The sequence below is a fragment of the Pan paniscus genome, chromosome 21 (assembly GCF_029289425.2).
Source record: "Pan paniscus chromosome 21, NHGRI_mPanPan1-v2.0_pri, whole genome shotgun sequence".
Lineage (NCBI taxonomy): Eukaryota > Metazoa > Chordata > Mammalia > Primates > Hominidae > Pan > Pan paniscus.
The window spans coordinates 3,371,841-3,398,329 of NC_073270.2; the positions used below are offsets into that span (position 1 = coordinate 3,371,841).

General features: G+C 49.1%; 1 protein-coding gene across 1 annotated transcript in view; it reads left to right on the forward strand.

Annotated features, from left to right (window-relative positions):
* Positions 1-11,568: 11,568 nt before the first annotated feature.
* Positions 11,569-26,489, forward strand: part of TGM6 (transglutaminase 6) — a 42,758-nt gene continuing 27,837 nt past the window's right edge. Inside the window, exons 1-7 of the mRNA XM_063601248.1 lie at positions 11,569-11,656; positions 18,153-18,326; positions 18,895-19,137; positions 20,217-20,335; positions 21,625-21,753; positions 23,267-23,444; positions 24,001-24,139. Of these exons, the coding sequence (XP_063457318.1) occupies positions 11,569-11,656; positions 18,153-18,326; positions 18,895-19,137; positions 20,217-20,335; positions 21,625-21,753; positions 23,267-23,444; positions 24,001-24,139 (1,070 nt within the window). The remainder of the gene's footprint in view (positions 11,657-18,152; positions 18,327-18,894; positions 19,138-20,216; positions 20,336-21,624; positions 21,754-23,266; positions 23,445-24,000; positions 24,140-26,489) is intronic.

The window sequence follows — 26,489 nt, forward strand, 5'->3', positions numbered from 1 at the left end:
GTGCTGGGGAGCAGATGGGAGGACAGAGAGACCCGAATCCCTCAAGACATCCTCATCAAGGAGGCTGTGGTGGGAAGGAAACAAGCCACTGCAGTGTGCGGCGCGTGGACGGACAGACAGAGGGACAGATGATGGACGTGCCCAGGAGCTCCAAGCAGTCAAGACCCCTGGAGACTATGGCAATCAGGCTTCCTGGAAGGACGTGGAGCTGGAATTCAGTTTTTAGGACGGGAAAAAGGGGCAAAATGAATGAGAAATTTTTATTTTTTCCCCTGACTTTAAAGATAATACAGATTTGTATAGAAAAGTAAAGCAATACAGAAAATAAAAAGAAGAAAGTAAAAATAATTACAACTAATATTTGTTGGGTGTGTGCCAGGCAGTGTTCTAAGTGCTTTACATATATTCACATTTAATTTTTACAACAACCCTTTGAGGTAGGCACTACTTTTATCCCCACATTACACATAAGAAAACTGAGGCCTAGAAAGGTTAACTTATTTGCCAATAGAGAACTAAGTGATGAAGCTGAAATTTGACTGAGGCAGTTTGACTCCAGAGCCAAGATCTGAGGCAACCATCTAAATACAGGTAACCCATCTAAACATTCATACATTGAGCATCTACTACATGCCAGGAACCTACTAAACTTTAGATCCATGACTCTGACTGTTGGCTGTGGTCTCCTACTTGAGCACATAGGATAGAAGAACATGATTTCCGGAAGTAGCTTGTTCAGCATCTTCATGCCATGGTGGACTTGGGGGTATTCTGTGGGGTTGCTGCTGAGCCTGTGTGAGGCCAAGTATTCATGAAGAGCAACAAAGAGACTTGGGATAAATTAAGATGGTACTGCTGGCCAAGCATGGTGGCTCCTGCCTGTAATCCTAGCACTTTGGGAGGCCAAGGTGGGCAGATCACTTCAGGTCAGGAGTTCAAGACCAGCCTGGCCAACATGGTGAAACCCCATCTCTACTAAAAATACAAAAACTAGCTGGGCATGGTGGCACATGCCTGTAATCCCAGCTACCCGGGAGGCTGAGGCAGGAGAATCGTTTGAACCAGGGAGACAGAGGTTGCAGTGAGTCGAGATCGCACCACCGCACTCCAGCCTGGGGAACAAGAGTGAAACACCATCTCAAAAAAAAAAAAAAAAAATGTATTGCAAAAGGCATTGAAGGCCACCATAAAGAGTTTGAACTTAGGACCTTGTTGGGAGTGAGAAGCCACAGGGCCTTTGGAATGAGGAGTGCCACAGAATAAAAATGGTGGTTTGAGAATATGTATGTATCTAGAGGGAAATTTGGCAAAATATATCATAATTTTGCTTGTTTATTTGTTTTTAGAGACAGAGTCTTGCTACGTTGCCCAGGCTGGACCCAAACTGGGCTCACTGTATCTTCCCACCTCAGCCTCCCAAGTAGCTGAGACTACAGGTGCACACCACCATGCCTGGCTTGTTATTTTAAAAAATAATAATAATAATGTTTTTGAAAGGTAGTATATACCCACAGTCAAACATTTCTAAGAGTTCAAAAATTAGGTTTCTCCCTGACTTCTCGTTTCTACCACCTCCTTTTTTTTCCACCTTACTTTTTGTTTTTAATTAGGCAATGTACCTAGGAGACTGTTTCATATCCACGTGCATCAGTCTGCCTCCACTTTTTAAATAGCTACATAGTATTTTATTACATGGATAGATCATAATTTATCCCATTAATGAAGACAGGAGAGTTTTCACTCTTTCTGTTATAATTAATGTTGCAATAAATATCCTCGTACTTAAATCTTTCCACACTTTTGGATCCATCTGTCGGACAAATTCCTGCACATGGAATTGCTGTCTTGAAGAATGGCTCCTCTCAACAATTTCACCTGGCAGAAATTGTCCCATCATAGAAGCACACAAAAATACATGCAAAAAATTAAATTTCTTTATGAGGGCAAAAAAGTGGAAATGACCTAAATTCTTATAAATTTAAGAAGGGTTAGTAAAATTATGTAAATTCACACAAGAGATGACGTTAATAATGACAATGCATAGCTACATTCTATGATTTGAAAAGCTGTCATCTCAGCACTTTGGGAAGCCAAGGCAGGCGGATCACGAGGTCAGGAGATTGAGACCATCCTGGCCATGGTGAAACTCCATCTCTACTAAAAGTAAATTAAAAAAAAAAATTAGCTGAGCATGGTGGCGGGTGCCTGTAGTCCCAGCTACTTGGGAGGCTGAAGCAGAAGAATGGTGAGAACCCGGGAGGTGGAGCTTGCAGTGAGCTGAGATCGAGCCACTGCACTCCAGCCTGGGCAACAGAACAAGACTCCGTCTCAAAAAAAGAAAAGAAAAGAGAGCACCATGTTTGGTCAAGCAAAAAGGACGGGTTACAAAACAGCTTCTGTGTATGATGCGATTCATGTAAATTTATTGCCATGTGTATACCCCCATATGCACGTATACTTTCTTCATTCCCTGTATTGCTTGAATTTTGTACCTGAGTATGTATTATCTCTATAGCCAGAAGAACAATTAAATTGCTTTTAAAGCATCTGATTATTCCCCAGGCACAGATTTTAATTTGTGAAGCACCCACTTTATGCCTGGCATTGGGGTACCCTGAGCCACCCAAGGCTTTGGCTCCTGTCTATCATCTCTAGCCTGATCATCAGAATCAGAGAATGCTGGAACCGGTAACACTTAGTTCACACCTGTATTTTACAGATGAAGGCAATAAGGCCCAGAGAAGGTAAGTGACCTGCTGAAGGTCACACAGCCAGTTTGGCCCAGAGATAACAGAACCCAGGACTCTACTGCCAGGCTATGATGCTCACTTCTAAACTGAGTATGGGCCGGGTGCAGTGGCTCTCACTTGTAATCTCAGCAGTTTGGGAGGCTGAGGTGGGCAGATCACCTGAGGTCAGGAGTTTGAGACCAGCCTGGCCAACATGGCGAAACTGTCTCTACTTAAAATACACAAAAAATTAGCCGGGCATGGTGGCACACGCCTCTAGTCCCAGCTACTCAGGAGGCTGAGGCAGGAGAATCGCTTGAACCTGGGAAGCAGAGGTTGCACCGAGCTGAGATCGTGCCGCTGCACTTCACCCTAAGTGACAGAGCGAGACCCTGTCTCAAAAAAAGAAAAAAAAAATGAGGATTATGAATTATTATCTGGGGTCTCGAGGAGTGGGGCAGGCAGTGATTTTGATGCCCTGTCTTCTGGGAGCTCCCGTCCAAGCAAGCCCAGGATGAAAGATAAAAGGGCCCTGAATAAGACCATCATTAGTGGGGAGGAGACTGACCCTGCATAGGCAGAAAAGCAGCTTCAGCAGGGCCCAGGGTCTACAGGGCAGCAGCCTGCAGGGTGTTGAGGAAGGAGCCGCCCTGGGCTGCTGCCAGGTGTCAGTAATTACAAGGCTATGTGGGTCTGCAGACAGCTCATTAAAGACGCTTGATCTGCGTGAAACCAGGAAGCAGGACTCAGCCTCTCTGCCACTTTCTGTAAGAAATCCAACCACATCAAACACTTTGGGGTTTTTATACAGTTTCCTGAATGTTGGGGTGATCCCAGGGAGCGGCCTCATCCTACTGCGCTCAGCACACGGTTGTCTCCTTGCCCTTCCTTGTCTCTTTCCCTCGGTTCTACCCCCTCCCACTTCCCCTTCCTCACTGGCCCAGGCCACATCCAGCCTCCGATAGCCCCAAGTCATCCATCAAAGCATTTCTCCGGCAAAAAGAAACCTACCCCACCGGCTTCCATGAAAATAAAATCCCCTCTATTTCATTAACAAAAGACCTCAGATGCCTTGAATTCCAGCACCTTCAAGCCCAGAATCTTAGACTTTGAGCTGGAATGGCCCTGAAGAATAATTGAGTCCAATCCCTTTAGTTTGTAGGTAGAAACACCAGGGTTCCAGGAGGGGAGAGGTCTTGTCCAAGGTCACGGGACACCCATGGCCACCAGGCCTCTAAGCTTCTGGCTGGAGGCCACTCACAAAGTCAGGGCAGATGGGCCTAGCTTCTGAGTCAGAACCAGCTCTCCCCTTTTTCTTATCTACCTCCTCTCAAGAGTCTAGTGTCCACCAGGGGAGTCTAGTGGCCCTGAAGGAGGATCGTGGACCTTTGCCTCTTTAGATGCCTGCAGAACAGAGTGGAGCTGTGGGCCCAGGAGTCTTCTGGTCTCACCCAGGAGGGGAGAGGGAGCCACAGACTGACCCGGCTCTGCAGCGTGCAACCATGTACTTCGGGGTCCTGGCGCTGAGCCTGTTTTTTCTCACTTGAGGGTTGTTGTGAGGGCTAAGAATGGCCAACCATAAATCCGAGTTCCCTCAGTCTTCTCTCTTTCCCCGTTCTTTTTCTTGCCAGGCTTGTGACCTTTCTGAGCCTCAGTTTCTCCACAGTCCCACTCGCAACTCCGTGTTTCCAAGGTCTCTTGGCAGGAGCCACTCCCACGGTGAACCCCTCTAGGTGCAATTACAGGATGATTTTGTGTCTCGTGGGTGGCGCTGCTAGGTTGGAGGGCCACGCCTCCTCTTTTGAATTCTGACTTTCCTGCCTAGGAGTGTCCCAAGGTTTTCCTTGTTAAAATTGGTCTGGCTGGCTGCTGTGATGTGCCACACTGTCCTGACGGTGCACACACTGCTGTGTGGAGGAACAGAGGAGTCCGGCTGGCCTTCGCATGGCAGGTAAGTGGGCAGAGCCTGGGGCCTTGGGACACCAGGGCTCATGAGAGGGGCTTCAAGAAACACGGGTCTGTGGGATGACGTTTGATCATCGATTGTTAGGATTTTACAGCTGGATAGTCCACCATGAACACATGAACTCTTCGTGTGGATTCATGAGGCCCAGGATGAAAAAGCCAGCTTTAAGCCACCCAGCAGCCCATGGCCCAGGCTGGCTCAGGCGCTCTCTCCTGGGCTGGGGCCAGGTCTCACCCCTGTGCCTCGCAGGACTGAAGGAGGTGGGCACAGGAAGGCAGGGGCAGAAGAAAGAAAATCTCCTTGCATCCCATGCACATTCCATGGATCCAGAGACGTTTCTGGGCATAGTTGGGAATTGTGGCCTGGGTGGGAAGGAGTGAGAGGCCCCCACCGGCTGCATCCTCGCCTGATTCCCACCCCAAGCACTTGAGGGCAAGAGCAGCTCTGGCTCAAGTGAAAACAGCTGTATGACCTTGAGCAAGAAAATTTGCCCTTGGTACCTCTGTTTTCTGATCTGTGTAATGGGGATTATAATGCAAATTATCTCACAGCCTTGCTGTGAGGAGTTGGTGAGACCACGTGTGCTGTTCTCCCACCACACATCTCAAGTGGGGACTTGTAAACAGTAGACTCAGAAAATGTGGGTCGGGCACAGTGGCTCACGCCTCTAATCCCAGCATTTTGGGAGGCTGAAGGGGGTGGAATTCTTGAGCTCAGGAGTTTGAGACCAGCCTGGGCAATGTGGCAAAACCCCATCTCTACAAAAAAATACAACAATTAGCTAGGCATAGTGGTGAACACCCAAAGTCCCAGCTACTTGGGAGGCTGAGGTGAGAGGATCGCTTGAGCTTAGGAGGTAGAGGCTACAGTGAGCCAAGATGGTGCCACTGCACTGCAGCCTGGGCAACAGAGTGAGACCCTGTCTCAAAAAAAAAGAAAGATAATGTGTCCCCCATGACCTCAATATAGTGAGCAGCAAACTCCCTCTGCAAGAACTTGTCTATTAGATGCTGGGGCCTGGTAATGAGCAAGTCAGCAGAACCAGGGGGCCTACACTCACAGGTATTCAAGGGGTGTTTCTGAGTCTGTGTCTGCCAGTTTTAATTGCTCAGCATTATGTGACAGTTTTATGAATCAAATATTTTTTTAACTTTCAAAGGCAGATATTTGAATTTCCTCATCATAGTCTAGCTTCCTCTTCATATTTCCTCCTGGCAGTTAACAGCATTGCTAGACGTGTTGGGCCCTTCAGGCTCCTAGGATAGGTCTGTTCTCCTGAAGACCAGGCCTTGCCAACACCAGCTCACAGCCCAGACTGCCTGTTTCCAGAGCTGGGGTTGCCTCCCTGATGGCCCTGGTGCAGAGGGGATTGCCTTTGTTCCTCCAAGATCTGCTTCTCAAAGTTCACCTAGATGATCCCTCTTCCCTGGGCCTTTGATAACCTATCAGACTTAAACTTGACAGTGCGAAGGTTAGTTTCTGAGGAAGGAAAAAAGTTGATGATGATGCCCATTATCAGGTCTGTAACTAACTTGCTGGGTTCCTCTCTCTGAAGCTCTGTTTCTCCGTCTGTGAAATGTCAGCATTGGAGTTGTCATGCCTATGTAAATGGACTGTGTGTTGGATTGGATTCAATTCCTGGGTCTTCTGGGTCCTCTTGGCTTCTTGGGAGGATCTGTTCCTCAGAGCAGTAGGTCCTGCCTACCACACACTGTGTGCCTGAATGACTGAGACATCAGATCCTAGATGGAAAGTGTATTCATCTTCCAGGAGCTCCTTCTATCCCCCCTCCCTCACTCCATCCATGGTGGACATCCCTAGTTGACCCCAGAGCTCTTCCCTCTGGAGCCTGGATGTGGCCCCAGAATGCTCAACCCAGCTCTTTAAGTACCAGTTGATCAGTGTTGGCAAAGGAGGTGAGACCCTTTTGCCATGATTAAATTACAATCATCTTTCAGCTCAGAGATTCCAAGAATTGAGTGGAATACTGTATGTGAGGCTGGCTCTGGCTGGGACATTGGGTTGGAGTTGATGAGTCACTGCCTCCTGGTGAAAGAGAGGCCAGCAGCTTCCAACAAGACCAGGAAGGAAAGAGAGATGGGGCAGTGGCCCCAGAAAGGCCCCAGGCAACTCTCGATAAATCATTTAGTCATGGAGTTCAGGTGCCCATGATGCGTACTAAGCATAGGATTATAATGGGGCCCATTAAAAACCAATTATGCTTAGTCCAGAGTCTGGAAGATGCCGCTGGCTTCAACAGAGCTTCCAGGGCTCAAGCCCACTGGCCTGAGACAAAGAATTGGGGAGGATTGTATCATTCAGCTCTCTGGTATCACCCAAGGGCAGGAGGAGGAAGATGGATGAGCTAGGCTTGGGGGTGGGGATGGGTGGAGAGCTAAGTCGGCAGGAGGCAATGTTCTGCACATAGACCCTTCCCTTTCTTAGGTGGAGCTCTGGGGCCAGCTGGCGAGCAAATTAGTTGGGGAGGAGGTCAGAGGGCCAGAAGCGATGGGCAGGGCCTGACTGTCAAGGACCTTCAATGCCAACAAGATGGCTGTAGATTCCATGGTGCTTGAGCAGGGAAAATGACATGCTGACACTCAGAAAAGTCCCTTCTCCTCTCTGAACCTCAGTTTCTCCATAGTGATGGGATGGATTGAACAGGTTGAGCTGAAAAACACTCTGAGGCTGTTGGGGCCATACAGTCGCTTAAGCGAGAAGCAAAGAGGGGAGAATAACAAGAAACCCCATGCATGTAGGAATTGGGGAGGGGAGGACCAAAGTGATGGGGGAGATGTGGGGAAAGGAGGTGATGATGTAAAAATCCCTGTTTGTAGGCTGGGCGCGGTGGCTCACTCCTGTAATCATAGCACTTTGGGAGGCCAAGGTGAGCGGATCATGAGGTCAGGAGATCGAGACCATCCTGGCTAACACGGTGAAACCCCATCTCTACTAAAAATACAGAAAATTAGCCGGGCATGGTGGTGGACACCTGTAGTCCCAGCTTCTCAGGAGCCTGAGGCAGGAGAATGGCATGAACCTGGGAGGCGGAGCTTGCAGTGAGCAGAAATTGTGCCACTGCACTCCAGCCTGGGCGACAAAGTGAGACTCTGTCTCAAAAAAAAAAAAAAAAAAAAAAAAAATCCCTGTTCGTAGAGCTCATCACTGTGGACCCAGCACCAGGCTACGTACCTGATGAATAGGGAAACGCTGATCCTGGTGGAAGCCCATTGCCCTAGCGTGTTTATTAATGGCTTCTCCTTTCACTCTCAGAATTTCCTGCTTTAAGTGGTGCATTTTATCACTACCCTATGTATAATTACTACCCCATTTAATCCTCCTCGAAACCCTAGACGAAAGATATTATTATTGCCACTTTCCAGAGAAGGAAATCGGATCCTCAGATCCAGGGCCACACAGCCAACAAGTAGATGATTCAGGATGTCATGAATTGGCAGAGCACAGGAATGGCAGCTAGGAGGTCTTGTGTAAATAGTAATGATGATACCACTCACATTTCCTGAGGACCTAGTATGTGCCTGGTACCAGTCTAAATACTCTATGTGAATTATTTCACTTAATCCTCCCAACATGAGGAGGCGGGTATGATCATCACCCTCATTATCACCAGGAGACTGAGTTTCAGAGCTCACTCACTTGCCACACAGCCAACGAGGGGCAAAGCCTGCATGTGAGCTCAAGTGTGTGCCTCTGAAATCAGGCTTCTAGTTGCTGTGCAGAGTGAAAGGAAGCGCTGAGAAGACGATGAGAGGGAGAAGGGGAGGAGAGCAGACAAGCTGGAGGGGCTATGAGGCTTGGGATAACAGGCAGGTTGAGGGAGCACTCTTACCACATCCTTTCCCTGTGCCTGGGGGGTACAGCCTCAGCCCTGGGGTTGGCGAGCCTTTAGCCTTGGGCTGGGAGCTCATCCTGCATACCCCAAGGGTGAAGGCCCCCAGGGCTGAAAACAGGCTGCCCGTTCTGTCCTCAGGGCCTTGGGTTCACTGTCAACTGGAGCAGTCTTAGAGCAGATGCTGCCTCTCCCATCCCCTCCATTGGGCAGTGGGTGAGCTACCTCTCAGAGGTACGGCAAGCTGGGACCATAATCAAGTATTCACCAAGAATTCAGCCAAGGGAATTTGTGCCTGGGCAGGAAGTTGTGAGGGAGATGGTCTCTGAGATTCGAGGATAATGATGATAATGGCAGTTCTGACTCATCCCACCTCCTCTTGCCCGTCTGTGTTAAGGATGCAGATGCCTCAGAGGGTGATGGGAGCTGCTTTGGGCTGTGGCAGGGAAGAGGGAAAACCAGTGCAGGAAAACCATGTCCTAGAGGCTATGTGACAATCTTCACATCAGCACTCTCTTGGCTGGGGAGGGGGGAGGTGTTGAGGTGGGGGTTGTCTTGTAGGGAGGAGGGCTGAGAGGAGTCCTTGGGGGTAATCAGAGGCACTTGCTTCAGCAAACCACAGACTATCCAAACCATAAGAGTCCTTCTGGGTCATTTTGCAGAGAAGAAAACAGACCCAGAGAGGCAGTGGGTGGCGGTGGGTGGTCAGTGGCCAGTCTGCCTGCCCATGTCAGAGGCCTCACACACCCTCCTCTTTCTCACTCTGTGGAAGGAAAGAAGTTAAGAAGGAAAGGCAGGCTTGGGAATGTGACAGCTTGAGAGAGGGATTATGGGGTGGGTGGGGTGTGGACAGTCGGAGCGTGAGCAGCTGACAGGGTGTGGGTGCTGATCGTCGAGGGCGGGCCCAAGGACGCTGCAGAGCATCAGCTCCCCCTTCCATACCCCAGCCAAGGGATGGGGAAGGAGATTCATTCATTCATCCAACCAACATTCACTGAGCACCTAATATGCCCTGGGCCCTTAACCAGGTTCTAGCAACCCAGGGAGGAGGAGACTCAGCCTTCGCCTTCATGGAGCTCTCAGTCCAGTGAGGGAGAGACATATGTAAGCAAACAACTATAACACAGCATCCCTGATCACAGATAAGGGACAGAAGCCTCCGTCTTAAAAGAATTTGAGCTGAGCACATGGAAGGGGTGATACTGGGTTTATTTTGACAAGGGGCCTGGAAACCATCCCAAGTGCACATCTATCTCCTCGCCTTGGGCTGCCGTATACCTAGGAGCCTCTCCCCATGCCCGTCAGTCTCACTGTCCCCATGAGGACTAAGAAGGACACTGGCTAGGGCAGAACTTATCTGAAATCACCGGTAGTTCCCCCTGCAGAATCTTGGACCCCAGCCCTGGCCATTACACCACATATGGCAGGTCATGGAGGTGTGAAGCTGATGGATGTGGACGACTTAGATCACCAAAGCAGCAGCTCCAGGGACAGATTCCACAGGGATCAGAACAGTGACCTCCTGGGTTATGGGGTGAGTGTAGAGTTGGGCAGGGGAGGTGCCGGGGGCTGGCAGATTGGGATTTCTAGGTGGTTTCTGCAAAACCCCATCAAGGAGCAAAAGAAGAAGTGTGTTCTATGGGGTTAATGGGGAGCAAAATAGGGACAAATGGGGAGAAGTTGCAAGAAGAAAGAGCTTGGCTCAGCAGAAGGAAGGGCTTTCTAACATTGGGCAGTGAGTGAGCTACCTCTCAGAGGTATGGCAAGCTGGGACCATGATCAAGTATCCACCAAGAATTCGGCCAAGGGAATTTGCGCCTGGGCAGGAAGTTGTGAGAGAGATGGTCTCTGAGATTCCAGGACAATGATGATAATGGCAGTTCTGACTCATCCCACCACCTCCTCTTGCCCGTCTGTGATAAGGATGCAGATGCCTCAGAGGGTGATGGGAGCTGCTTTGGGCTGTGGCAGGGAAGGGGGAAAACCAGTGCAGGATCCATGGGGCTTGAACCCACGACCCAGGGTCCAGCAGCCCTCATCCAATCCCAAACTCCCCTTGTATCCAGCCCTGGGGCATACCAGGGCTGAGATAATTACCATCCAGCAACCTCGTTGCCTGCTTCTGACTCATCCACTGAAAAAATAGCATCCTGTTCTGGCCTGTCCCTGCATACATTGCTTGGGAAGTAGCAACATGAATTGTGGGCTACAAATCCAGTGTGCCCTCAGGCAAGAAGTCCCTTTCTTCCCATTTCTGGGTCTCAGTTTATATGTCAGTAAATGGAGACCTGAGCTCCTAATGGCTCTTCCAGCTCTGCTGATATTAGACTTGACAATTCTATGTACAAGGTACCTGGTTGGGGGAGAGGGTCCTGCTTGTGTTTTCTGACTAAACCAAGGTCATCTGAGCTCAAAGTTTTGGAGTTTCAGAGGTTTGTGCCTGCCCTAGAATGACTGGGGCTAACTTGATGTGAAAGCTTTGGTTTTACTTTCTGTTGTGAGAATTGGCAAGGGTAATGGGAAAGCCCCCTGGAACTGTTGTTCCAGCTCGTGCCACATGGGGTCACTGTTGAACACTGGTCCTGCACAGTGCTCACTCACCACAGCAGGGGCTGTAGGAGCTCCCAATCTTGGGACACATGTGTCAGCTATGTGAGTTCCTACCCACATGTTCAGTCATTATCCCCATATCATGATGCCAGCAGGGGCTTCTGGCCTAGGCTAAGCTAAAACTAGTATTTTCCATGAATCTCAAGCCTGATTATTGAGACCACAGCACCAGCCCAGACAGCTCACAGGTGGAGAGCAGTTGGGAGGTTGTTGTGGTCTAGACAAGACTCTTGGCTCTCTCCATGTTTCAGTTATCAATTCCTGTGTAGCAAACTGCCCCAGCACTTAGGGGCTTCAGACAACAATCATTCTCCTGCTTAGGAACCTGCAATTTGGGCAGAGCTCAGCAGGGACAGCTTGCATCTGCATCAGCTGGGGCAGATTGCCTGGGGGCTGAAGGACCCACTTGCCAGATGGCTCAGTCCCATGGCTTCCAAATAGTTCTGTCTGTCAGCTGGGAGCTCAGTGGGCTGTGGGTTGGAAGCCTTGGTTCCTCTCCAGGTGAGCTTCTCCATGGGCCATTTGGGTTTCTTCATTGCATGGTGGCTGGGTTCTAAGAGCAAGCAACCCAAGGGAACCAGAAAGAAGCTGTATTAACTTTTATAATCTAGCCTTAGAAGTCACAATGTGTCACTCTGTCTTAGCCACAAGTCTTCCGGGTCCAGAGGGTGGGAATATGTGCTTTACTTCTGCAATGAGAGGAGTATCAACATCATATTGAAAGAAGAGTATGTGGGATGGGAGATATTATTGCAACCACCTTTGGAAAATCAATCTGCCACATGCTGTTAACTAAAAGATTGTACAAAGATGCTGGAATCTTTAAAAAGCCAAACATTTTGACCAGCCCTGTCCAGACACTTGCCCACACAAGCCACTGATCTGATGCCTGTGGTGAAGCTCACGTTGAATTTTACAGTCTGTAACTTCTAGGCTGTGACTCCTATGGGGTCAAAGATAAAGGCACCATAGCCTGGGGATAGACAAGCCACCAACTCAGGAGGCAGATTCCCAGCTCCATCACTTAGAAGGCTGTGTAACTCTGGGTCATGTGCAGTGGCTCATGCCTGTAATCCCAGCACTTTGTGAAGCTGAGATGGGAGGATTGCTTGAGGCCAGGAGTTGGAGACCAGCCTGGTCAACATAGCAAGACCCTATCTCAAATTAAAAAAAAACAAAAACAAAAAAAACAGGCTGTGTAACTCTGTACCTCAGTTTTATCATCTGTGACATTGAGTTAACAGTAGTACCTCCCTCATATGGTTTCTTAAGATTAAATGAGCTAATATTTATAAAATATTTGGAAAAGCACTTGGTTCATAGGAAGATTTATTAAATAAAACCTATCCAATGGTCTAGCCAACAATTACTGAACATTTCCTGTATGCTTGGCATCAAATAAGATACAGCCAAGAGTTGCATGACAAGTGTCCTTTGGTGGGGAGTACCTGGTGATATAACTTCAGTGGTTCTCAACTGTGGCAGATTATATTTCACAGGGTGGTCATATCAGTATACATCTCAGCTCAATATTCTTTTTACAATGGGACATGACGTTGGTACATTTTCAGCAAGAGATGGGGCATGTTCCTTCTCTTTGAACCTACATAGGCCTTTGTAACTGCCTTGACCCATAGGATAAGGTGGAGGTGACATTGTGTAACTTCTGAGGTTAGGTCATAAAAAGCATTGCATCTTCCACCACGGTCTCTCAGGTCACTTGCTCAGGGGAAACTAAGCACCATGCCAGGAGGACACCCAAGCATTCCCATGGAAAGATCCACATGGAAAGGAACCAAGGTGCCTCAACCTGTATTCAGCACCAGTTTGCCAACCATGTAAGTTAGTCACCTTTAAAGTGGATCCTCCAGCCTCAGTCAAGCCTTCAGATGAACATGGCCCCAGCTAACATATGATTGCAACCCCATAAGAAACACCAATTAAGAGCTGGCCAGTGGAGCTCTGCCCAAATTCCTGACCCACAAAAACCATGAAAGATAACATATGATTATCATTTTTCCAAGCTAAACTCTGGGTTAAACAGATTGGTTAAGAAGCAATAGATGAGTAAAACATCAACTTTTTTGTCTGTAATACCCTCCCTCTCAATATAACAAGTATTTAATAGTGTCCCTTCACCAACCTGAAATTGAATTGACACATCTTACCTACCTCTATACTCCACTTTTTTAAAAATTGTATCCTAACTATAATATAAATAGTAAATAAGAGGAAATCAATTTTTCACTAAACATAGTTAAGTATGTAAATGCTTATTGAAACTTTACCAGAAGACATGATGAAGTGATCAGATGCCATCCTGCGACTGTAGTGAATCAAGACAAAAACAAGGCCACTCCATAATCATGAGTGAACACAGACAAAAACATGAACATTGTCTAAGCCACTTACTGGTCTCGATCTACTGACATATTAGCCCTATAGATGGGCTAATATGAATAACGGCTGCTTCTTTACTACTTATGACACTAGCCTCGATTCATTCTTCCCATCTTCTACGTAAGGACTATTAAGATACTCAGACATAGACTTGCCTCATTCCCAGAGAAGCCTCCAATCCCAAGCAAAGCCCTGCTTCTTTGAACTCTCCCCAAACCACCTAACACAAGCCGCAATCCTGTAAGACCTCTCTAATATTGTCTTCCCGAGATGTTCCGTGATTCTTTGTGGTGAGCATTCTTTCTCATGGCCGTGAGCGATGAGCCCTTCCTGTTCGTTGTACTGATGTGTTCGTGGTGGTCTTTGGGTAGAGAGCCTTGACAGAAAAAGAAAATAAATTTCAGTATTCATCATTCATAATACGGGGAAATAGTAATGAAACTTTTGTTTCAGTTTATATCTGTGCATGTATATATGTTTGCAGGCATACGGAGTATGGAACATTTAAAACTGTTTCTTATGTCAATCACAATAAAACTAGTATAACCACTGACCCAGTGGTCAACAGCTGGAAGCCAGGATGCCCACAGACTCCACTCCAGCCCTTGCTTGTTTGTGTGCCCTTTGGCAAGTCATTTCACTTCTCTTTCCCTCAGTTTCCTCATTCATTCATTAATATATTTAAGAAATATTTGTTGAGCACCTTCCATGTATCGGGCGCTGAAGATTCACTAATGAACAAAACAGACACAGCTCCCTGCCCTTATGCAGTTGATATTCTTGAAAGGGAAGGTAGGCAATTAAAATAAAGAAATAAAATATATTGTAAGATGTCAGTAAGTGCCATGGAGGAAAATAGTGGAGAAGGAGAGTAGGGGTGATTTGCAATTTATAAAGGAGTGGTCAGTGAAGGTCCCACTGAAAAGGTGACATTTGAGCAAAGACTTGAAGAAGGAGGCAAGGGAGCAGGTTCTGCAGGAATCTGAAAGGAGAGTGATCCACATACAGGGAACAGCAGGTGCAAAGGCCCTGAAGAGGGAGCCTGTCTGCAGGTTCAAAGAGAAATAAGGAGATCAGTGTGGCTTAAAGGGATGAGAGAGGGGAAGAGAAACTGAAGGCCCAAAAAGATATCAATGTGCTCAATCTTGAAGGGCTTGTGGGTCATTGTCGGGACTTCAACTCTGCTGAGAGAGACAGGAACCAATGGAGAGCTTGAGAACAACGAAGTGATCTTAGATTTTAACAGGATCCTTCTGGCTTCCATGTTGAGAATGAGCCCTGAGGACATGCAGGGGTGGGGGCACAGGGGAGGTGAAATAGGGAACCCAGTGAGCATGACAGCATCTAGAAAATGAAAGGGGCCACAGTACCTCCCTTAGGTGTATGTTAGGAGGCATAAGCACTTGAATACATACAAAGATTTTATTATTGTTGTTTGTATTATCCCAAATCTAATAGCTGATTGGACAAAGGAGAGATGAACTCTGGTGGCAGGGCTGAGGCAGGAACATCTCAGAAGACAATCACAGGCACCCCAACCAGGAGGGGCCTTAGGAAAAGCACAAGGCAGGAAAGAGATATGTGCGACGTCGGGGCAGGAGGTTATGGAGGTAGAGTCTGATGCAGCCAGTGCAAAGAGTAACTGAGCTGTGAGGGGGTGGGGGGTGAGCTGGAGGAGTGGAAAGCAATGGGATCCTGCCTAGTTCCTTGTCCAAGATGAAGGAGCTTGGACAGATCATAACAGACAATGGGGCCTCCAGTGGAGATTTGGGAGCAGATGTTTGACAAGATGAAACAGCAGTTTCTTGGAACATCCCTTTGCTTACTAAAGCATCTCACCAGATATCTAATTAATCTTCCACATGGCACCAGAATGATCTTTCCAAGGTGCAAATCTGATTACATCACAGCTTTGCTTAAAACAATATTTGGCTGACTACGGCCCTTAGGATAAAAGGCAGACTCTTCATCCCACTCCAAGCATTGTTGGTCTGCCGACTATGGGCCCCTCCAACCTCATTGCTTTCCCCACACATCCGCTTCCTCTCAAATTTTAGAAGTCACCATGCTCCCTCCTGTCTCTCTGCCTAGCGCCATAGCTGCTGGCTAGAATTCAAGGCTGCACACATCCTGGAGTTTTAAGCTGTTGCTTATAGTACTCTGGCGAATAGTTTTGCTAATTTAACTACTTGAGTTTAGGTGTTCTCTGCTCCTGGGACTCCCAATGCCTCTCCCTTAGGGTTCATCTCAAAGCTTGACCCTAAATGTTTGAAGTCTATCTGCTTAATGCCAGTCTTCTCCACCGGGCTATCAACTGCATGATGTCAGGGCCAGTGCGTATTTGATGGACTGTTGGGTCTGTAGCATCCAGCACAATGCCCAGCACTTGAATGAATGAACCCTGAATAGGGGAAGAGGATGCTTGGACTGAGACTAGATCCGTCACTCAACTCTTTCCTGGAGACACTCATCCAATTTAAGACAGCCTCAATTCCGCCTTCTGGAGGAAGCCTTGCTTGTGCCCCTTCAGACTAGGCCAAGCCCTCTGTTAGTGTTCTTTCAGCTCCCATCCTTCTCCCTGATAGCATGTATCAAAGCAAGAATTAGTTGTGGACTCACCTACTTAGGTGTCACCCCTGGAACATAATAAGTAACAATGATTGAGCTCTCATGTTACGAGGACTCTAAATGACAGGGGCCATTATCCTCACAATCACGCCACAGGCATTATTCCCATTCTGCAGAGCGGGGAACTGAGATGCAGAGAGGTCAAGAAGGCGGGCCAGGAACAGTGCTCACGCCTGTAATCCCAGCACTTTGGGAGGCCAAGGCGGACAGATTGCTTGAGCTCAGGAGTTTGGGGCAACATGGCGAAACCTGGTCTCTACCAAAAATACAAAAAATTAGCTGAGTATGGTGGCATGTGCCTGCAGACCCAGCTACTTGGGAGGCTGAGATGAGAGGATCGCTTGAGCCTGGGAGGCAGAGATTGCAGTGAGCCGAGATTGCGCCAATGCACTCCAGCCTGGGTGACAGAGAGACACTCTGTTTCGAAAAAAGGAAGGTGGTTCAGCCAGTAGATGGCCAGGTTAGAATCTGAACCCGTGTCAGCTGCCCCCAGAGGGCCTCCTCATAACCATTGAGCCATACAGTCTCACCGCGCCATGCATTGAGGGCAAGCCCACATCTATATCCTCAGCACCAGACACCAGCCTGGCACAGAGATTATACAGTCCATCCTCAACACTTGTGGATTCTGTATATGCACGTTGCTAATATTTATTTTTAAAGCCAAAATCTATACTCTGCACTTTCTTGGCCATTCACAGACATGCACAGAGTGCAGAAAAATTGTCACCTGACCTGACATGCATATTCCCAGCTGAAGCTGGACAGGCAGTATTCTGCCTCTTCGTTTCAGCTGTCGTACTATAAACAAATAACCTTTCTCTGTTCATTTAAAACTAGGGTTTTTTTGCATTTTTGTGCTTTTTTTGTTGGTGATTTCTCTGTTTAAAATGGCCGCTGAGCATAGGACTGAAGTGCTGTCTCATGTTCCTAGGAGCAGGAAAGCTGTGACATGCCTTACACAAAAAATATGTGTTAGGTGAACATTCAGGCATGAACTATAGCGCTGCTGGACACAAGTTCAATATTAATGAATCAACAATATATATTAAATTATGTTTGTTTGTTTTGAGAGGGAGAGTCTCGCTCTGTGGCCCAGGCTAGAGTGCCGTGGTGCAATCTGAGCTCACGGCAACTTCCACCTCCCGGGTTCAAGCGATTCTCCTGCTTGAGTGGCTGGGATTACAGGCACCCGCCACCACGCCTGGCTCATTTTTTGTATTATAGTAGAGACGAGGTTTCACCATGTTGGCCCCAGGGTGGTCTCGAGCTCCTGAGCTCAGGCAATCCGCCCACCTCAGCCTCCCAAAGTGCTAGGATTCCAGGCGTGAGCCACCACGCCCATCCTGAATAATGTATCTTTAAACAGAAACGCACATATTATAAGGTTATATACTGATCAATTGATGAATAAGTTGGGACCAGAGGCTCACAGGAACCTAAACCTGTATTTATTTTCCCTAAGGGCAATGGGCCAGTTCTCATTAATTCAACCTTTGCAGTGATTTTACAGAACTTAATGACCAAGAGGCTGGGCAAGGTGCCTCACACCTGTAATCCCAGCACTGTGGGAGGCCAAGGCAGGCAGATCACCTGAGGTCAGGTGTTCGAGACCAGCTTGACCAACATGGCAAAACCCCATCTCTCCAAAAATATACAAAGAAATTACCCAGGTGTGGTGATGTGCACCTGCTAGTTCCAGCTACTCGGGAGGCTGAGGCACAAGAATTGCTTGAACCTGGGAGGCAGAGGTTGCGGTGAACTGAGATCACGCCACTGCACTCCAGCCTGGGTGACAGAGTGAGACTCTGTCTCAAAACAAACAAACAAACAAACAGAGAATCGCCGGTATATGATAAATAGCAGCTGGATGAACAAATGACTGGCCGGGAGTGAATGGGAGGACAAGCTCAGAGTGGGTGCGAAACAGGAGGCCATGGCCTCATCTCCCTGTCCTCTCCCCACCCAGGGATCAGAGTCACCAAGGTGGACTGGCAGCGGTCGAGGAATGGCGCTGCCCACCACACCCAGGAGTACCCCTGCCCTGAGCTGGTGGTTCGCAGGGGCCAGTCGTTCAGCCTCACGCTGGAGCTGAGCAGAGCCCTGGACTGTGAGGAGACCCTCATCTTCACGGTGGAGACAGGTAACTGGGCTCGCCAGCGCCCTCTTCTCGTCTGCAGCTGGAGGGACCTGTCTTATGACCCAGTAACATAAGACCTTGCAGTCAGCAGCTCAGGCTCTGGGGGAAGCAAGTCACTGTAGGTAGACGGAGCCTTGAACCCTGGAGGCTTCTGGTGGCAGCTTTCTGGGGGTGGTTGGGAGGTGCTGCCAGCAGACAGTGGGATGGATGGGATGACCTCTCTGGAACTCTGTGTGTACCAGACACCCAGGGCTCTGGAAGGGTATGAAAACCCATCAAGCACTTTGAAGCCCAAGCTTTTCTTTCCTTTCCTGGCCTGACATAGGCAGACTTTGGTTTCAAAGGATGCTGTCACTTTCTCCTTGGCCTGGAAGTGGCTGGGATGTCAGGGCAGCTGAGGTGGACCCTCACTTGGCCACTGGCCTTCTTGCTCTTTGTCAGGTCCTTCTCCTGAAGCCTCCCAGCAGTTCAGGGGGTGAAGGTGGGGCTTCCAGGCCTGTAGCTTTTTTCACTTCTCTAAAGCTGGGTTTCCCAGGGGCAGGGTCTCCTGATTCCCTCTCCTCTCCTCCAGGACCCCGGGCTTCTGAGGCCCTCCACACCAAAGCTGTGTTCCAGACATCGGAGCTGGAGCGGGGTGAGGGCTGGACAGCAGCAAGGGAGGCTCAGATGGAGAACACTCTGACCGTCAGTCTCGCCAGCCCTCCCAGTGCTGTCATTGGCCGCTACCTGCTGAGCATCAGACTTTCCTCTCACCGCAAACACAGCAACCGGAGGCTGGGCGAGTTTGTTCTCCTTTTCAACCCATGGTGTGCAGGTAGGAGTGGCCAAGTCCAATGCAGAGGTTTTTCCAAAAGACATCCTTAGAGGAGAGCCTGCCCTTGGAGGGGGCCTGGGAGATGGGTCAAAGGACAAGAAGCTGAATGCCAAGAGCTGGGCAAGAACTTAGCCTAGGCAGAGGTAGGCAATGGTCAGAGAAACCTGATAGCAGGTGCTTCAAAGCCTATGCCAGAGGACCCAGTGGGCAAGAGAGGCCCAGGGGTGGGTAAGAGCCAGGACTTGGGAATCAGACTGCCTTGGTTTAGTCCCAGCTCTGCTGAGCTGCTCTCCTCTACCAGTCTCCATTTCCTCATCTGTAATATGGGAAAAATAACAGTGCCTACCTCTTACGACTATGGTGAACACCCATAGGGCTAATACTTGTAATGTATGAGATACATCATAAGGCCTTAGTAAGGGGTGGCCAGGATCAGTATTATTATTAATATTTAAGAAATATCCCGGGTGCAGTGGCTCACGCCTGTAACCCCAGCACTTTGGGAGGCCGAGGCAGGGGGATCACCTGAGGTGGGGAGTTCAAGACAGGCCTGACCAACATGGAGAAATCCCCTCTCTACTAAAAATACAAAATTAGCCAGCTGTGGTGGCACATGCCTGTAATCCCAGCTACTCGGGAGGCTGAGGTAGGAGAATCACTTGAACCCTGGAGGTGGAGGTTGCAGTGAGCCGAGATTGCGCCATTGTACTCCAGCCTGGGCGACAAGAGCAAAACTCTATCTCAAAAAAAAAAAAAGAAAAGAAAATAAGAAAAAAAGAAGGAAATATGAGAAATATGAGGCTACTACTGACATCAAGGAGGCCCACCCAAAGCTGTCAGGTCCCATAAAACTCTTCAGTCTTGGGCTGTTTTGGGATTGGTCCCTGCTTGGATAGACTTGCCAGGAGGGATGGAGTTTGGCAGGGAGGCAGCACAGGAGCTCGCAAGCCCCCTCTTGACCTCTCCTGCCCCAGTCAGCCTCTGGGCGCTGTCCTGCTGCTGATCCCTGATGCAGCCCCTTCCCCAGGCCAGCAAGGCCAGAGCCCCAGTCCACACCGGGCCTGATGACTGCTTTTCAGAGGACGATGTGTTTCTGGCCTCAGAGGAGGAGAGACAGGAGTACGTGCTCAACGACAGCGGCATCATCTTCCGAGGCGTGGAGAAGCACATACGAGCCCAGGGCTGGAACTACGGGCAGGTCTCCAGGGGCACAGGCCAGACAAGGATGTGGGCTGGGGCATGGGGAGGTCGGTGGGACTGGAGTCCCTCTGTCTGCTCACTCTTCTCAGGAGGGACAAGGGGGGCTCACTCCTAGAGAAACCCACTCATTCATTCATTCATCTACTATTCACTGGGCCAGGGCCTGCACTGGGTCCTGGGGAAGGGGAGGTGCTTTGGACACAGTTTGGACACAGAACAGGTCAGTATGGTTGTGGAAAAATGAATAGCTCTGATCAGTGGTTTTCAAACACGAGCGTACATCAGAATCCCAGGAGGGATGGCGTGCTGGACCCCACCCCCAGAGCTGCCGACTGAGTAGGTCTTGGGCAGGGCCTGAGAATGTGCATTTCTAACCAGTTCCCAGGTGATGCTGATGCTGCTGGCCTGAGACCACACTTTAAGAGCCACTGGCTTAGATAAGTAGTTCCAATACCAGGTGCAATAGGGGAAGGAAAAAGTCAGAATGATAGGGATGGAAGCAAAGGGAGTCCAGAAGAGGGTGAAAGGAACCTCCACTTCGGCCATTGTGGAGGCTTACATGATACTGTAGTTGGGTCTCTACAGTGAGGCAGGATCTGCCCAGGCAGAGGGAAGAGCAGGCAGAGCCGCACGGACGTGGGAAGTAGGGAGTCCTGAGTCTGCTAGAGGAATTCTGTCTGCCTGAGCTCCAGGTCCCCGGTGGAAGAAAGATTGGACTTGACTGTCAGGCTGAGGAGTCATGCACTGCCCTACAGGCCAGGGGTTTAAAGCCTTTGGGATTCGGGTGCTGGGCAGGGAAGATAATAGTGAAGAGTTTAGGGTCCACCTAAGGGGTAGCCACTACTCAGCACCCACTTTTTGTTGCCAGACCTTCCAAATTATCAGAGACCAGAAACCTAAATGTGTATGCAAAAATTCCCCAATTTTTAAATGTTGTTAACTAATTCAAATGTGTTTGAAAACATCACGTAGACCAAATGAGCATATCAGCGAGGTGGATGTGGCTCGAGAGCCTCCGATTTTAGCTCAGACTTTACTGTGGGTAGTCAGGAGCCACAGGAGATTGTTGAGCAGGGGAGAGGCATGGTTAAGGCTGAGGTTCTGATTCCCCAGGTGACTCTTTGAGGGTTTCCAAGACTAGGGGGTGCTCTGTGATGCCCCTGGTGGTTGGAGGGGGCGGCAAACTGCCCTGCACAGATGGGGTGACTGACCAGGTGAGGGCTGTGGGAGGGCCTGGAATGTGGGTGACTGAACGCAGCCTCTAAGCACAGCCTCTCTGGGGAGCAGTTTCAGGAGGACATCCTGGACATCTGTCTCTCCATCCTGGATCGAAGCCCCGGTCACCAAAACAACCCAGCCACCGACGTGTCCTGCCGCCACAACCCCATCTACGTCACCAGGGTCATCAGTGCCATGGTGAGAAGCCCCTCCATCCCTGCACATGTACTTCCTCAAGGATCCCCCAGCCAACCCCGGGGCCACAACCTGTGATTCTTCCCATCGCCCCTTGTTTTAATTCACTGTTGTTGCAGAACCAACCACCCCAAAACTCAGTGGTGTAAAACAACCCTTTATTATGCTTACTGTTTTTTAGACTAGGAATTTGGGCAGGGCACCATGAGAATGGTTTGTCTCCACTCCAAGATGCTTCTTCTGGGGATATCTTAATGACTGCATATGTCTGGGATGGTTTAACAGGACCTCTGTCTGGGGCTTTGGTTCTGGTGGTTGGCAGTTCCTAGGTTGCCATCCATGTCATGTCTCCTGGAACTGGAATGTCCAGGATGGCTTCCCCACCCTCATGTCAGGTCCTGGGCTGGGGTGGCTGGAGCAGCTGGGACCCACCAGTCATCACTCTTTCTACACAACCTTTCCATGTGGCTAGCTTGGGCTTCCCCACAATATGGCAGTTTCATGCATAGCAATGGCTCCCCACCCCCACCTCCCTGCCCCAAGCAATTCTTCCAAGAAAGGGGAAGTGGAAGCTCCCAGTCTTATAAGGTCTAGGCCTGGAAACTGGCACAACATCACTTCCGCCATAGTCAGTGGTCAAATTAGTCACAGGCCAGCCCAGACTCAAGAGGAACGCTCTTCTTGAGTGGGACATAGACCCACCTCTCCGTGGGAGGCATGACAACTTTAACCTATCACAGGCCTAAGGCTATGGTGTTTCCTCCCAAAAGGTGTCTGCAGGGCCCACCAGCTCCCTCTACCACATGCAGGTATTAAGGTCAGTGGGTGGGTATCTGAGATTCCAAAATTGCACAAAGCTATATTTCTCCTATTTGATACTCTCAATTCCTCAAGACCTCAGAGAGCAGTTGGAGCACAGAGAATTAACATGAGTGACAATCCCAAACAGCAGATCATCACAGCCCTGAGGACAGTGAAAGTCCTGAACTCAAGGCTCCCAAGTCCAAGTCCTAGACTCATGGATCACCACTTGGACTAACTTGCTGTGTGATTTGGGCAGGTCCCTGAATGCTTCTGAAGCTCAGTTTTTGCATCTAAAAAAAAAAAAAAAGGGAATAATGAAACCTACATTGTAAACTTCAACAGGTTAATATAGTGTGCACAAAATTCTTGGCATAGTGGTGTCTGGCACACAATAAGCATTTAATTAATGTTAGCTGTCCCTATAATGATTATGCCAACAGTCCCCCAAAACAGATCATTTAACATAGGAAATGCTCTAAAGTTGTAATGATTTTTACAACACAGTATCCAAATGGAAGATAATTGAAAATGACAAGTGCTACCAGGAAGTAGGTATTTTAAGGCAACAGATGCCCCTAATTTTCAGACAGTTAAAAAGCAAGAGTGACCCCGATGGACCTGGTGGTCCAAAGTTGGAGAAGATTTGACCACGATGCGGTTCTTGAGGTAGGAAGCCCTGCCTGGTTGTGGACCCATGCCCTCCTCTGCCCAGGTGAACAGCAACAACGACCGGGGTGTGGTGCAAGGACAGTGGCAGGGCAAGTACGGCGGCGGCACCAGCCCGCTGCACTGGCGCGGCAGCGTGGCCATCCTGCAGAAGTGGCTCAAGGGCAGGTACAAGCCAGTCAAGTACGGCCAGTGCTGGGTCTTCGCGGGAGTCATGTGCACAGGTACCCTGGGAGAGAAGGGCCCCTCCCCCAGCTTCCTCTATCTAAATGTATTTACATATATTTGCATATGCTGCAACCCATCTTCATTGATGGATTCATTGACAGTGAAAACGAAGTCTGGCTGATGAAGAGAGAAGCCAGAGAATGTATTTCCTTCATATCTGATCTTTTATCTTGAAGGAGTCCTAGCTCCCTCTGTCTCTCATTCATTGAGTGCCTCGGGCGAGCCCTGTGGCTCCCTTGGCCTCCAGTCCCCTCAGGAAGATGAGGGCTCTATTAGGTGGCTTCCAAGTTCCTGCCAGCCTCAAAGCCTGTCTACTCACATGAGGTGGCAACAGCATATCCTGAAGTCCTTGAGAGAACGTGCAGGAGATGGTGGCATTTCTGAGAGTGGAGATGGGAGTCTCAGCCCCACAACCTGAGGAACTAGACACACAGACAAAGATGGGGTGGCAGAGGGCTTTGGCCACAAATGAGCCAGGGCGCCTGCTGTGGAAGCCAGGCCCCTCTCTCAGGGGCCAGGGTCCCGCCTGCTCCGAGCCTCTCTGCTCTGCAGTCCTCAGGTGCTTGGGGATAGCCACACGGGTCGTGTCCAACTTCAACTCAGCCCACGACACAGACCAGAACCTGAGTGTGGACAAATACGTGGACTCCTTCGGGCGGACCCTGGAGGACCTGACAGAAGACAGCATGTGGTGGGTCCTGCCCCCAGCCTAGGCCCGAGGGCTCTGGAAGCCCAGCAGGTGGAGCAAGGCATCATCTTCCATAACACCACCAGGGAGCGGCAGGCCCAGAGCCCAGCTCTCCTGAATCTGAGCCGGCTCTGGAGGGAGTGAGAGGCGCCCTGCGGATAGTGGTGCCTCTTCCAAGATGTAAGGTCTGAGGTCAAGAGATGTAGACTCCGAGGTCAGGAGGGGCCTCAAGATTTGATTGCCTTGAACACCCGGTTCTACTCTGTCTGGGAATCTGTGGCTTCCTGGGGTGCGGTGGGAACTCCTTCTGCACAGGTACCTCTGGATCAGGCTCCTGCTTCCGTATCAGCTGCGGTTCTCCGTGTTGTGTGTCTCAGGTGGGAAACAGACTCCTTCCTCAGTTAAAACAAAATTCTTCAGATAAAGCTTTAAAAAATTCATTCCAGGCCGGGCACGGTGGCTCACACCTGTAATCCCAGCTACTCAGGAGGCTAAGGCAGGAGAATTGCTTGAACCCAGGAGGCAGAGGTTGCAGTGAGCTGAGATCACACCATTACACTCCACCCTGGTCAACATAGTGAAACCCCATCCCTACTAAAAACACAAAAATTAGCCAAGCATCGTGGCAGGCGCCTGTAGTCCCAGCTACTCTGGAGGCTGAGGCAGGAGAATCGCTTGAACCTGGGAGGCAGAGGTTGCCTCTGTGAGCCAAGATCATGCCACTGCGCTCCAGCCTGGGTGACAGAGTGAGACTCCGTCTCAAAAAAAAAAAAAAAAAACATTCTAACTTACTTAATTTTCTGAAATAGGAACAACATTCATGTGGTTTAATATTCGAAAGGTACAAAATGGGTTGCAGTGATGTCTCCCTCCCGCCCAGTTCCCCAGCCTCCCCATCCTGCTCGTGGAGGCAACACTGTCACTGTCTGCTACATCTCCTGTCAGAGAGATGCTCTGCAGACACGAGCACATACATACCTACAGTGCCGCCCCGCCTTTTCCCTGCTTAAACAGTATTGGCAGCTTTATGTGATACTGTTCTTGCTGGAACATTTAACAATTCCACGTAAATACACAGAGTTTTCCTTATTTTCCATAATGTTTTAAGTAATAACGTAACACCCACCAAGCACCTGGTCTGTGCCAGGTCCAGTTCTAAGTGCTATATATAGATTAACTCATGTATTTCTTCAAACAACCTGTGAGTAAGTCAAAATCATTGATTCTATTTTGCAGATGAGGAAACTGAAGCACAGAGAGGTTAAGTAACCCATCCAAGGCCACACAGCTAGTGAGTGGAAGCATAAGGGTATGAACCCAGTCTGCCTCTCAATTGCATGAAAAAGCCATTGTTCATCTAACCATCCCATATGGATGGACATTTCAGTTGCCTCAGTTAAAAACAAGTTTGCCTTTACAAACAAGGCTTCAGTGAATAACCTTGTTCAAATGTCTGTTCACACATGTGCAAGTCTGCCACTCAAAGCCAACTTTCTAAAGATTAGGAGAGATGGCCGGGTGCGGTGGCTCGCACCTGTAATCCCAACACTTTGGGAGGCCGAGGCTGGCAAATCACTTGAGGTCAGGAGTTCGAGACCAGCCTGGCCAACACAGTGAAACCCCATCTCTACTAAAAATAAAAATTAAAAAAAATTAGCCGGGTGTGGTGACACACACCTCCCCAGCTACTGGGGAGGCTGAGGCGTGAGAATCACTTGAACCTGGGAAGCGGAGGTTGCAGTAAGCCAAGATTGTGCCATTGCACTCCAGCCTAGGTGACAGAGCAAGATTCTATCTCAAAATAAATAAATAAATAAAAATTAAAAAATAAAGATTAGGAGAGACAGTGAAGAAAACACAACACAGAGACACAGAGAGCCTTGTATCCTTGTTCCCCAGGGGAGCGTGCCAGGAGCCCTTCCCGAGCTGGCTTCCAGCTCAGACCATCTCTTTGCTCCCCTTGGTCTCTCCTCTTTTTTGGTTCTCTTCATTCCCTTGCCCTGGAAGCACAAAATACTCGCATTCTTCTCTTTTCTTCATGCAGAAAGCACAGACACTTCATTTTGATGTTGGGGACTCTGTCACTACGCAGGTTATCAGGGTCCCACCTTTAATCCCCAAATGCTAATCAAGATACTTTCCCCAACAAAGACAGTTGCCTGCCGAAGAGGAGTTCTGAGGCCGGCTGTAAAGATGCCAAGTCAGGCAAACCGGGAATCAGGTTTCTGTCTGCTCCTTTCTTTCTGCAAGACCTTGAGCAGGTGATGTCATGTTTCCTACTCATATTCTCATCTTTAACATGGGGAATTAAAAATAAGGCTGGAATTATCAGAGTCTATGGTGCTCTGCATAA